The following is a 12,974-nucleotide window of genomic DNA, read 5'->3' on the forward strand; positions in this document are numbered from 1 at the left end:
GCTCCGCCGCTCCCTCCCGCCCCGCGCGGTCCGCGAGGTACCCGGGAGGCGCTGGCCCCGGGCCGGCCACACAGTGGCTGCTGGAAAGGGCTGACCCAAATAGGAGCGAGTGACCCTCTGGGGGGCCGCGGCACGGTTTGCAGAGCGCGGGATCGGGCGGCCGGCAGCGCTGCGGTCCCAATGCGCGTGCTGGGGACTTGGACCTGGGCCGCGCAGCCCTGGCCCGCGAGCCGCCGCGACCCCTTCCGTCTCTGTCGCTGGATGTCAGGCAGAGCCTAAGTTTCCCTCGTAAGACAGGGGCCTCTTTTGAAAGTATCCGTGAGAGCACTACCCCGGCCTGCCGGAGCCCCAGTCGACGCACAGAAAAGCCTCGGCGGCACAGACGCGGGCTTTATTAACATTTGGTAGTGAGCGCGGCCCCCGGGGCATCGCGGGGGCTCGCGTCCCGGTGACGCAACGGTTAAACCTGGCTCGCGGCTTAGCGCAGGCGCCTGGGGGGCAGCCCGGAGCCTGAGGGCGTGGCCACGGAGCCACTTCCGGCGGCTGTGGGCGGAAAACCCAAAACTTCCGATGGGACCAAGCCTTCCGTGGCTTCACACGCACCGGAAGGGAATCTGGGTCAGCCTTCCCTCCAAAGGAGACAGCACGGATCCTCTTTTTGCATAGGCCTGAGGGAAGTACTTCCGCCCATATTCAAGATGGCTGCCCAGGGCAGTGGGAACGGGTGGAGTTTCGGGATGTGCAGCGAAGGTCACTGGGAGGGGGCGGAGCTTCCCCTGCCCAAGTTCCGATCCCACCAGGACTGGAAGACTCGCGTCCAGCTGGAGCTTTGCCGCATCTGCGTTGCTGTGCCTGCGCTCTTCGGGCGAGGAAGTCCCTTCTGGTGGAGGGAGAAAAGGGTTACATGAGTTAGATTACCATGGCAGCTCGAGCCAGGCTCTCCACTTCCGTGAGCCTTCCTCTAAGTGAGATCGGGGGGGAGACAATGAAGGCCACAACTCCCAGGAGGCTCCACGCCGGGCGGTCAGGGACGCCCGTGAGGACGCATGGGCCCCCAGGAATGGGAACTGGTTAGATCCCAGGAACTCCGTGCCGGGGACGGGAAGAGAGGATGCCTAGGGCCCTAAATGGAAAGGCCAGAGCTGGAGACCTAGCATGAGACCGCAATTCGAGAATCAAAGGGCCGGGAGCGATGGTGAGCGCCTGTAATCCCAGCACTTTGGGAGGTTGAAGCGGGAGGATCCTTTGAGGCCAGGAGTTCCAGGCTGCAGTGAGCCGTGATCGCACCACTGCACTCCAGCCGGGGCGACAGAGCGCACAGGTGCCAGCAAGGAGCACAAATACCAGCATGCCTGGTCTTCCAAGAATTCGGGGAACCCAGGAGCTTTGGCCTGGAGTGGGATCTAGACTACAGATCCCAGCATGCCCTGTGACACACACACACACACACACACACACACACACACACACACACGCCTGGAGTGGGAGCTAGACTACAGATCCCAGCATGCCCTGTGACTGACACACACACACACACACCCCAGGCGGGGGAAGAGCTGAGGAGTGGGGGGGGGGGGGAAATGTCTTGTGACTACAAATCCCAGAATGCTCTGGAGCTAGGAAGGAACAGGACGGCTTTGGGGAGGGGTCGTGGGACGACTCCAGATCCGGGCGTGCCTTGGGACAAGGCAGGGACAGACCGGCGGGGGGCGGCCTGGTACTTCAAGGTCCTGGCACGCTGGGGACCGGCGCTCACCTTAAAGGAGTCCACAAACTCGTCACTCATCCTCCGGAGCTCGCGGCCATAGCGCTGTGCTGCCCAGAGGTTGGGGGGCGCCGAGCGCGAGCGGCCCCGAAAGGGGCTGGGCTCCTCCCCCATCCCTTCGTCGTCCTCCGTCCCCGCGGGGTAGGAGCTGTGGCGACTCCGGATCTCCACAGCCCCAGCGCCTGCAGAGGGTCAGTGGGTAGGGGGCGACGTTAATCTCAGCTCCTCTAAGCCCCTGGCCCTGCCTGAACCCTCCCCATCAGCTCTGCAGGCCCACTCGTGGGTCTTCCAGGGGCGCATCACAGCCCACCTCTCAGAGCCCCAGTCCCTTGTATGTGAATCGAGGGGAAGCTCAGGGGCCTTTGGTGAAGATTCAGGTTAACTTCTCATTAATCCCACGAATCCTTACCGAGTGCCAATAATGGGTGAGGCCCTGTGCCTAGCACAAAATAAGGGCATAAGAAATACTAGTTACATCACAAGGTCAGGAGATTGAGACCATCCTGGCCAACATGGTGAAACCCTGTCTCTACTCAAAACACAAAAATTAGCTGGGCATAGTGGCACGTGCCTGTAGTCCCAGTTACTCGGGAGGCTGAGGCAGAAGAATCGTTTGAACCCAGGAGGGAGAGGTCGCAGTGAGCCGAGATCACGCCACTGCACTCCAGCCTGAGCAACAGGCTTTTTTTCTCGAAAGAAAAAAAAAAAAGCAAGAAGTATTATTAGTGCAAGACCTTCATGGGGCCTCCTGGCAACCCCTGGGTTGGTAGCTATTTCATAGTGTCTGTTCTACATTGGAGGAAGCCAATCCCTTGGATAGGAAAGTGTCCTGCCACAGCCGGCAGGATTGAATGCCTCCTCTGCAAGGGACCTGCAGAGCCCCTGGAGAACAAGAACCTGGCCGCTACATGTCTGCATCCCCCACAGAGCCTTCTCTGGAGACAGTGTCTGGAACTGTTGACGTTTTTAGGTACCATTGATGGTGCACTTACGTGTAGGCCGAGACATTCCCTTATTATCCTCCTAACCACCCTGGGAGGTGAGTACCAAACATGCTTAGGTGAGAAGACACAAGCTTAGAGAGTTAAGACTTGCCCAGTTTCTGTGAAGCTGTGGAGGCCCGAGGCTGGAAGGTTCCAAAGGTTTGGTGGAATCCAGAGTCCAGTGATGATCAGCGGAGCTCTGTGTCTCTCCCCTTGTCTAGCCAGCCTTCGACTCTCTGAGCCTGTGTCCTCACCTTTATGAGGGGATAATCCTAGCCCTGACTCCCAGTGGCTGTGTGAACGTCGCATAAAATTAAAAAATGTGAAAGTGCTTTGTGGCTGGGCGTGATTCCTCACGCCTGTAATCCCAGCACTTTGGGAGGCTGAGGCAGGTGGATTGCTTGAGTTCAGGAGTTCGAGACCAGCCTAGGCAACATTGCAAAACCCCATCTCTATTAATTTAAAAAAATAATAAAAGAAGGCCAGACGTGGTGGCTGACGCCAGTAATCCCAGCACTTTGGGAGGCCAAGGCAGGTGGATCACCTGAGGTCAGAAGTTCAAGACCAGCCTGGCCTCAAACTCTGGTGAAACTCCGTCTCTACTAAAAATACAAAAATTAGTTAGGTGTGGTGGTTCACGCCTGTAGTCCCAGCCACTCAGGAGGCTGAAGCAGGAGAACTGCTTTAACCCAGTGGGTGAAGGTTGCAGTGAGCCGAGATTGTGCCACTGCACTCCAGCCTGGGTGGCAGAGCTAGACTCTGTCTCAAATAATAATAATAATAACAAAAGAAAAAAGAAAGTACTTTGTAGGCTGCAAGTGCACTATGGGTTATTATTCAGAGGCCCGCCTACTATGGTCTATTTGAACTGTGCTCTGTGCCATCTCCCAACTCCTGCCAACTCCACTCCTCTACCCAGACCGATAAAGACTTAGAACCACTCCCCTGAGCAAACACTCAGAGTGCAATGACAGAGTGAGAAGCAGGTGGGGGGCTGGGTGCAGTGGCTCACGCCTGTAATCCCAGCACTTTGGGAGGCCGAGGTTGGGGGGATCACGAGGTCAGGAGTTTAAGACCAGACTGACCAAGATGGTAAAACCCTGTCTCTACTAAAAATATAAAAAAATTAGCCAGGCGCGGTGGCAGGCACCTGTAATCCCAGCTACTCGGGAGGCTGAAGCAGAAGAATCGCTTGAACCTGGGCAGCAGAGGTTACAGTGAGCCAAGATCATGCCACTGCACCCATCTCAAAAAAAAAAAAAAAAAAAAAAAGAAAGAGAGGCAGGTAGGGAACATGCTTGGTGTTCATGGCAAGATATGTCTGTCAGGGAGGTTCTTTGGAGGAGGTAAATTACAGGCCAGGAACTGAAGGCAGGGGATAACCATCGGAATGTCTCTTCTCCCCTCAGAGGACCTGAGGACCTGGCCTGTGGGCCAGTGCAGGGCCTCCAGGGGTCCCAGCTAGGACACATAAATGAGACACATGACTAAGAAAGCAAGTAGGTGGCCGGGTGCGGTGGCTTACGCCTTTAATCCCAGCACTTTGGGAGGCCGAGGCGGGCGCATCACGAGGTCAGGAGATCGAGACCATCCTAACACGGTGAAACCCCATCTGTACTAAAAGTACAACAAATTAGCTGGGCATGGTGGCTGGCGCCTTAGTTCCAGCTACTCGGGAGGGTGAGGCAGGAGAATGGCGTGAACCCGGGAGGCGGAGCTTGCAGTGAGCTGAGATCGCGCCACTGCACTCCAGCCTGGGTGACAGAGTGAAACTCTACCTCGAGAAAAAAAAAAAAAGCAAGTAGGTGCAGTGGCTCACACCAGTAATCCCAACACTTTGGGAGGCCAAGGCAGGTGGATCACTTGAGGCCAGGAGTTCGAGATCAGCCTGACCCAACATGGCAAAAACCCATCTCTACTAAAAATACAAAAAAAGGCCAGGTGTGGTGGCTCACGCCTGTAATCCCAGCACTTTGGGAGCCCAAGGCAGGTGGATCACGAGGTCAGGAGTTCGAGACCAGCCTGACCCACATGGTGAAACCCTGTCTCTACTAAAAATACAAAAATTAGCCAGGTGTGGTGGCGCGAGCCTGTAATCCCAGCTACTCAGGAGGCTGAGGCGGGAGAATCACTTGAACCCAGGAGGCAGAGGTTGCAGTGAGCCGAGATTGCACCACTGCACTCCAGCCTGGGTGGCAGAGTAAGACTCTGTCTCAAAAAAAAAAGAAACTAGCCAGGCATGGTGGCGTGGGCCTGTAGCCCCAGCTACTAGGGAGGTTAAGGCACAAGAATCACTTGAACCTGGGAGGTGGAGGTTGCAGTGAGCTGAGATCTCACCATTGCACTCCAGTCTGGCAGTCTGGGAGACAGAGTGAGACTTTGTCTCAAAAAAAAAAAAAAAAAAAAAAGCAAGTAAGGGAACGAGAGGACGGAATCCGGAAAGGCCTAGGGTAAGATAGGCTGTGATCAGAGTGCCTGGGCATTCTGAGCATCACCAAAGCCCAGAGCTGCCCCCAGGTCAGGTGGGGATACTTCAAGACCCTGGAGGAGTGAGGTGGCAGTGGGGAGAGGCATACTAGGTCAGGAGTAAAGATTACAGATGACAGCCGGGCGTGGCGGCTCATGCCTATAATCCCAGCACCTTGGGAGGCTGAAGGATTTCGGATAGGGGCAGGAGAGCCAGGAACAGAAGGGGCACTGACGGAACAGCCCTGTCTGCAGAGTAATTTCCAGTTCTGTGGTGCGGTGACTGTGGAGCAGGGGTCAGCTAGGTGGGTCAGGCCCTGGCCACATTCCTGCTCTGACCTTGGCCCATTCTCCAACCCTTTGGGGCCCCAGTGTCTTCTGTGAAATGGGGGCAGTTCCCCATCTGCCAGGATCGCCATGACAACAAATGAGAGCAGGAAAGTGCCCTACCAGCCCCTCATAGCCTGAGGCCTCTGAGAGTCCCAGCCAGGTGAATACCCAGCTCTCCCTGTTGTACAGATGAGGAAACAGAGGCAGAGGTTAAGAACTTGCCTGAGGCCATGTGGCTGGGACAGCCTGCTTAGCCACCTAAATACGCAGGAAACGGCAGCTGTTCTCCTCCACTAGCTCTGAGTGGGGCCACAGGACCACTGCGCTTGCCGGACACAAGGCCCCACAGGTGGAAGGTGAGTGACTTGCACCCAGGCACTTGGCCTGGGCACTGCCCCTTGCCCAGGGATCAGAACAAGCAGAAGACACTGGCCAGGTATGGTGGATGGTCGGAAGCCCTCCCTGTGTATTCATTCATTTGATCCTTGCCACACCCTATCAGGGAGGTTCCTCATGGTTGCCATTTTACACAGGAAGAAACTAAGGCAGAGAGCATAAGTAACTTGCCCAAGGTCACAGAGCTAGTAGGTAGCAGAGCTGGGATCCCAACCCAACCAATGTGGCTTCAGGGGCTGTGTGCTTAGCTGTCATGCCCCAGGCTCCTTCCAGCTGTACCTTGGGCTGCCTTGGAGGCCTAGGCTGGGGAAGGCCCCTTTGGGCCTTCTGCTAGCACCAGTTCTGCCAGGAGCCTGTCCTATGGGGTGGGAGTTTTTCACCAAATTCGTGGACTTAGCCAAGCTAGTTGTTATCAAGATGATACCCATTTGTGTAAATTGAATTATATATATGTAAATACAAATATACATATATTTGTGTGTGTATATATGTATGTGTGTATATATATATTTGTGTGTGTATGTATGTGTGTGTATGTGTGTGTATATATATATATGTATTTTTTTTTTTTTAGAGGGAGTCTTGCTTTGTCACCCAGGCTGGAGTGCAGTGATGTGATCTTGGCTCACTGCAACCTCTGCTCACCAGATTCAAATGATTCTCCTGCCTCAGGCTCCTGAATAGCTGGGATTACAGGTGCCCGCCACCATGCCCGGCTAATTTTTGTATTTTTAGTAGAGACGGGGTTTCACCATGTTGGTCGGGCTGGTCTTTAACTCCTGACCTCAGGCAATCCACGTGCCTCGGCCCCCCAAAGTGCTGGGATTACAGGCGTGAGCCACCATGCCCAGCCCTAAATTGAATTTTTAAAAAGTGTTCTATTTACGGGGAAAAACCCTGGGGGAGTGTCTGTGAATTCCCTGGGGGAAGGAGAGGGCTGGGGCAGGGCCTGGGCCAGACTCTCCCTTCTCTGGGGAAGGAAAGGGGTGTGGCTCCTCCTTGGGTGTGAACGTGGGTGGGTGCCCAGGCCTGCCCACTCTTGCCATCCGCCTAGAGCCTGGCCCGGAGCTGGGTGTGGAAGTGGAGGGTGGTGGCTGTGGCTAGAAGTGCCCCAGGCCCCAGCATGGCACCTCTAGCTTTACATTCTCTGCGTGTTGGGCTTCTGAGTCAGCGGCTGGGGCGGACATCCCTGCTGATGCTTCCGTGAGCATCCCTGCACTGGGATTTTCAGAGTCCTCAGATTCCCAAGAAGGAGAATACGAAGTTCTCCCTGTTTTATAGATGAGGAAACAGAGGCACACTTAATTACAAGACACTTGCACACTGAATTGCACACTTAATTAAAACAGTGGTGTTCCAGACCGTTTGGAGCAGTGAAGCTCTGCCATCAGGCAAGGGCTGGGTTTGGATCCTGCCCCTACCACATGCCGACCACACACAATCTGCTGCCGGGGGAGGCTGACGTCAGTGGCCAGCACAGTGGCCAGTGCTGCCACCCCACCCTAGGCAGACACTCGCAGCCTGTCCGCCTCCGGCACCTGTAGGCCTCAGCCTTGACCATAGCCTTCCGGTACAGAAGCCCCTTCAGGCCTGCAGAGAACACCCCCAACCTTGCTCAGAGCTCATAAAATCAGAAAGTACTCTAAAGTTGGCAAATGTTTCCTTTTTGTTTTTAAAAAACAGCGACAGGGTCTCTCTCTGTCACCCAGTCTGGAGTGTGGTGGCACGATCTCAGCTTACTGCAGCCTCAAAATCCTAGGCGCAATCGATCTTCCCACCTCAGCCTCCTGAGTAGCTTGGACTACAGGCACCACCATGCCCGGCTAATTTTTTAATTAAAAAAATTTTTAGAGAAGGGTCTTGCCATCTTGCCCAGGCTGGTCTCGAACTCCTGAGCTCAAGTGATCCTCCTGCCTTGGCCTCCCAGAGTGCTGGGATTACAGGTATGAAAGGCTGGCTGGCAAATGTTTGTTCACTTTCTTTTCCCTTTTCCTAAGTTAGCTGAAAATGTTTTCTATAAAGGGGGTTCAGTGGGCCACGTGGTCTCTGTGACAACCACTCACCTTTGTGGCCAGAGCTGAAAGGAAACCATAATCAATGTGTAAATGAATACACTGCACCTTGCTGTGTTCCACTAACACTTTCTTTAGGGACCTTGAAATTTGAATTTCATAGAATGTTCACATGTTACAAAATATAGTTCTTTGGATTTTTGTCCACAATTTAAAAATACAGGCCCAATATGGTGGCTCATGCCTGTAATCCCAACACTTTGGGAGGCCAAGGCAAAAGGACTGCTTGAGGCCAGGAGTTCGAAACCAGCCTGAGCAACACAGAAAGACCCTTGTCTCTACAAAAATTAAAATAAAAAAATTACCCAGGCATGGTGGCGTGCGCCTGTAGTCCCAGCTACTTAGGAAGCTGAGGTGGGAGGATGGCTGGAGCCCAGAAATTTGAGGCTTTATAAATATATAAAGCCAAGAATGTACATAAAGGCAAGAAAATCACTTGAACCTGGGAGGTGGAGGTTGCTGCGAGGCGAGACTGCACCACTGCACTCCAGCCTGGGCGACAGAGCAAGACTCCATGTCAAAAATAAAATAAAATAAAATAAAATAATAATAATAATAATAATTTTTTTTTTTGAGACGGAGTCTTGCTCTGTCGCCCAGGCTGGAGTGCAGTGGCACCATCTCGGCTCACTGCAACCTCTGTCTCCTGGCTTCATGCCATTCTCCTGCCTCAGCCTCCCAAGTAGCTGGGACTATAGGCACCCACCACCACGCCCGGCTAATTTTTTGTATTTTTAGTAGAGACAGGGTTTCACCATGTTAGCCAGGATGGTCTTGATCTCCTGACCTCGTGATCTGCCCGCCTCGGCCTCCCAAAGTGCTGGGATTACAGGCGTGAGCCACTGCGCCTGGCCTAATTTATTTTATTTTTATTTATTTTTTGTTTTTTGAGACGGACTCTTGCTCTGTCACCCAGGCTGGAGTGCAGTGGCACGATTTCAGCTCACTGCGACCTCCACCTCCTGGGTTCAAGTGATTCTCCTGCCTCAGCCTCTCAGGTAGCTGGGATTACAGGCGCCCACCACCACATCCAGCTAATTTGTGTATTTGTAGTAGAGACAGGATTTCACCAAGTTGGCCAGGCTGCTCTCAAACTCCTGACCTCAAATGATCTGCCCGCCTCGGCCTCCCGATGTGCTGGGATTACAGGTGTGAGCCACCACGCCCGGCCAATAATAATTTTTTTTTTTTGAGACGGAATCTCGCTCTGTCACCCAGGCTGGAGTGCAGTGGTGCAATCTCCGCTCACTGCAAGCTCCGCCTCCCGGGCTCACCCATTCTCCTGCCTCAGCCTCCAGAGTAGCTGGGACTACAGGCGCCCACCACCACGCCCAGAGAATTTTTTGTATTTTTAGTGGAGACGGGGTTTCACCGTGTTAGCCAGAATGGTCTCTATCTCCTGACCTCGTGATCTGCCCACCTCGAACTACCAAAGTGCTGGGATTATAGGCGTGAGCCACCGCGCCCAGCCTAATAGTTTTTTTAAAATTCCTTGGCATCATCCTGACTCCTCTCTTTCCCTCGCACCCCACATCCAGTCCATCAGCAGATCCTGCCAGTTCTGCTTTAAAAATAAAACCAGAGGCCAGCTACTTCTCACCACCTCCCTGGTGACTCTCTGAATGTCTAAATCTGACCATGCTGCCTCTGCTCAAATCCTTTCCAGGTTTTTACTCAAAGGCAAAGCCAGAGTCCTTAGAATGATCTTCAACTTTAGGTCTCCAAATACCCTTTCCTAAACCCCCTCCCCTAGGCCCACCCTAGCCAGGAGCAGGTGTTGCCCTCAGGGCCTTACCATCTGCCCTTCTCTCTGCCTGGAACTCTCTTCCCATCATCCCTGTGGCCTTGGCTCCAGTGGTGCTTCTCACCAAGGTGAGTGCTGACCACCTCTGCTACCATCACTCCCCCCGCCCCTGTGACTCCGGATTCTCTTAACTCTTTTTTTTGAGACGAGTCTCACTCTGTCGCCAGGCTGGAGTGCAGTGGCACGATCTCGGCTCACTGCAACCTCTGCCTCCCGGGTTCAAGCGATTCTCCTGCCTCAGCCTCCCGAGTAGCTGGGACTATAGGTGCGCACTACCATGCCCAGCTAATTTTTGTATTTTTGGTAGAGATGGGGTTTCACCATGTTGGCCAGGATGGTCTCCATCTCTTGACCTTGTGATACGCCCACCTAGGCCTCCCAAAGTGTTGGAATTACAGGCGTGAGCCACCGCGCCCGGCCTCTCTTAACTCTTTTACATGCTGCCCCCATACAAATCTTCTCATGCATGATAGGATGCTTTTGTGCTTCTTTGCTTATGGCCCCACCAGCTCACTAGAAGGTAAGCTCCACAAGGGCAAGGATTCCTGACACTTGGGTTCACCGAGGCCCCCTAGCAACTGGAACAGCCTGTGTCACACAGTGAACACTCACTGTGTGGCGCGAGTGAATGCTGAGTGTGTGTGGGGGGCAGAGAGCAGGGGAAGTTTCTGAGCAGAAAAATGGCCAAGTGCAAGCTCAGGAAGTTAAAGAAAGCTGTGGAGGCTGAGCATGGTGGCTCACGCCAGTAATCTCAACAGTCTGGGAGGCCAAGGTGAGAGGATTGCTTGGGCCCAGGAATTCGAGACAAGACTGGGCAACAAAGCAAGACCCCACCTCTACAAAAAATAAAAAATGAGCTGGTGTGGTGGCATGCACCTGTGGTCCCAGCTGTTCTGGAGGCTGAGGCAGGAGGATTGTTTGAGCCCAGGAGTTTGAGGCCTGCCTGGGCAACAAAAGGAGACCCCGCCCCTGCCCTCATCTCATGAAAATGTGAAAAATGCTGGGCGTGGTGGCTCACGCCTGTAATCCCAACACTGTTGGGAGGCTGAGGCGGGCGGATTACAAGGTCAGGAAATGGAGACCACCCTGGCTAACACGGTGAAACCCCATGTCTAATAAAAATACAAGAAATTAGCCCGGCATGGTGACGCGCCTGTAGTCCCAGCTACTCTGCAGGCTGAGGCAGGAGAACTGCTTGAACCCAGGAGGCGGAGGTTGCAGTGAGCCGAGATTGCACCACTGCACTCCAGCCTGGGCAGCAGAGTGAGAGACTCCGTCTCAGGAAAAAAAAAAAAAAGAAAGAAAGAAAAAGTAAAAAATAAATTAACTGGGTGTGGTCCACACACCTGTATTCCCAGTTACATGGGAGGATCGCTTAAGCCCAGAAGTTCCAGGCTGCAGTGAGCTGCGATCGCACCTCTGTACTCCCTCCTGGGTGATAGAGCGAGACCCTGTCTCAAAACAAAACAAAACAAACAGAAAAAAAGAAAGCAAGCTATGGGGTCCAATCTGAGAGAATTAAGTGTGTGTGTTTATGCGTAAGACAGCGAGGGGAAAGAGGCCTCTTAAGCCTTCTTAATCCTGAAAATGGGGAGGAGGTCATTTAAGCTTCAGTGCCAGAGTGACATGACCTAGTTTTCTATTTTTAGAGATGGGGTCTGGCTATGTTGCCCAGGCTGGTCTTGAATTCCTGGGCTCAAGCCAGCCTCCTGAGTTGCTGGGACTACAGACATGTGCCACCCCACCCGGCTTGACCTGGTTTTTGTGTTCAGAAGATATCTGTTGTTGTTCCAGGTGCCAAGGCCAGTGCTGGGCACAGGGGTGGTAGAGCCTACTGAGAAATGGACACAGAACCCCAGTGTCCATCCTTCCATCTTGGAGCCTGTGCTTCTTACCCCACACAGCCCTGCTGTCTGGGAGGACTGTCTGCCCCTTGAGGTCACCTGCCCCTGGCCACTGTGCCAGGACAGTCCTGCGGTGGGTACAAGCCACAGGGCAAGAAAGAACACATCTGGGAGCTGGAAGGCCCAATCCCAGGGAAAGCATGTAGCCTGGGGCAGGGCACCAAGGAGGCTTCCAGCCCCCACATTCTAAGGAAAGAAACACCAGGCAGGTGTGGCCTTAGGCAGGCCCCTTTTCCTTTTCGGATCACTGCCTGCCTGTCACTGATTTCTGTCCTAGCCCCACACTAATAGCTGCTATATATATATATATATATATATATACATATGTATTTTAAGAGCTGGAGTCTCCCTAAGTCACTCAGGCTGGCCTTGAACTTCTGGGCTCAAGCGATCCTCCTGCCTTGGCCTCCCAAAGTGCTGCGATTACAGGTGTGAGCCACCATGCCCCACAGCAACCATTTTTTAGCTTTAATGTGCACCAGCTCTGTAATCAAGTGCATCCTATATGTTCCTGCTAATTAACTCAACAGTCCTACAATGGTGGTTATTAATTGCTGTTTTACAAAAGAGGAAACTGGGGCTCTGAGAGGTTGGAGACCGACCCAAAGCATTCAGTGCCTGTGGATGCAACTGAGATGCAGGGAGCCAGTGGGCTGGGGGTGAGGTGTCCCGGCAGGTGGAGGTGGTGGGGTACTTACCTCCATGATGGCTGCTGCTGGTTGGCTGCTCCTGCTGGTGACTGGCGTCCCACAGGAGGCCTGGGGCCTGGCGATGATGCTTGCCGGAGCCTGAGGGCCCGTCCCCTGCGGGGCTGGGGCCCAGGCCCCTCTCTGCAGAGCTGGAGTCTTCCTGCTCACTCGGCTCAAACTCTGGGATCTGGAACATGCTCTGGGCTGTGAGGACAAGATGTTACGTAGTCAAGGCACAGCTGGGGCCAACGGTGGCCCTGGAAGGCAGAGGCAGGTACCCCTGGCTCCCTCTCCCACCCTAGCGCCCCCAGGCCTGCCAGGCCTCCTGGGCCCTCATCTGTCTGCTGGGTCTGGCCTGGCAGGGAGCTGAGGCTGTCGGCTCAGGACGTCAGTCTCCCCTCAGAACCCCGGTGGACCCAGGCCCCGCCCCGCCTGTGGTGACGGCGCACAGGTCTCACCCCAAGCCCGATCTCGAGGCCCCTGACCCGGGCCTGCCGCCTCCCTCCAGCACCCCGGGCTCCGGGCCCTAGTTGCTTGGGCAACGGGAACTGTCAGCGACCTGGCC

General features: G+C 54.3%; 1 protein-coding gene across 1 annotated transcript; it reads right to left on the minus strand.

The window, feature by feature from the left end:
* Positions 1–375: 375 nt before the first annotated feature.
* On the minus strand, positions 376–12,965 carry BAD (BCL2 associated agonist of cell death). The gene is made up of 4 exons (XM_004051439.4): positions 12,868–12,965; positions 12,419–12,613; positions 1,757–1,947; positions 376–880 (listed from the first exon to the last, which is right to left on the minus strand). The coding sequence occupies exons 2-4, from the start codon at positions 12,603–12,605 to the stop codon at positions 752–754; spliced, it is 507 nt and encodes a 168-aa protein (XP_004051487.1). The 5' UTR covers positions 12,606–12,613; positions 12,868–12,965; the 3' UTR covers positions 376–751.
* Positions 12,966–12,974: the final 9 nt, after the last annotated feature.

This window comes from Gorilla gorilla, chromosome 9 (genome assembly GCF_029281585.2).
Source record: "Gorilla gorilla gorilla isolate KB3781 chromosome 9, NHGRI_mGorGor1-v2.1_pri, whole genome shotgun sequence".
NCBI lineage: Eukaryota > Metazoa > Chordata > Mammalia > Primates > Hominidae > Gorilla > Gorilla gorilla.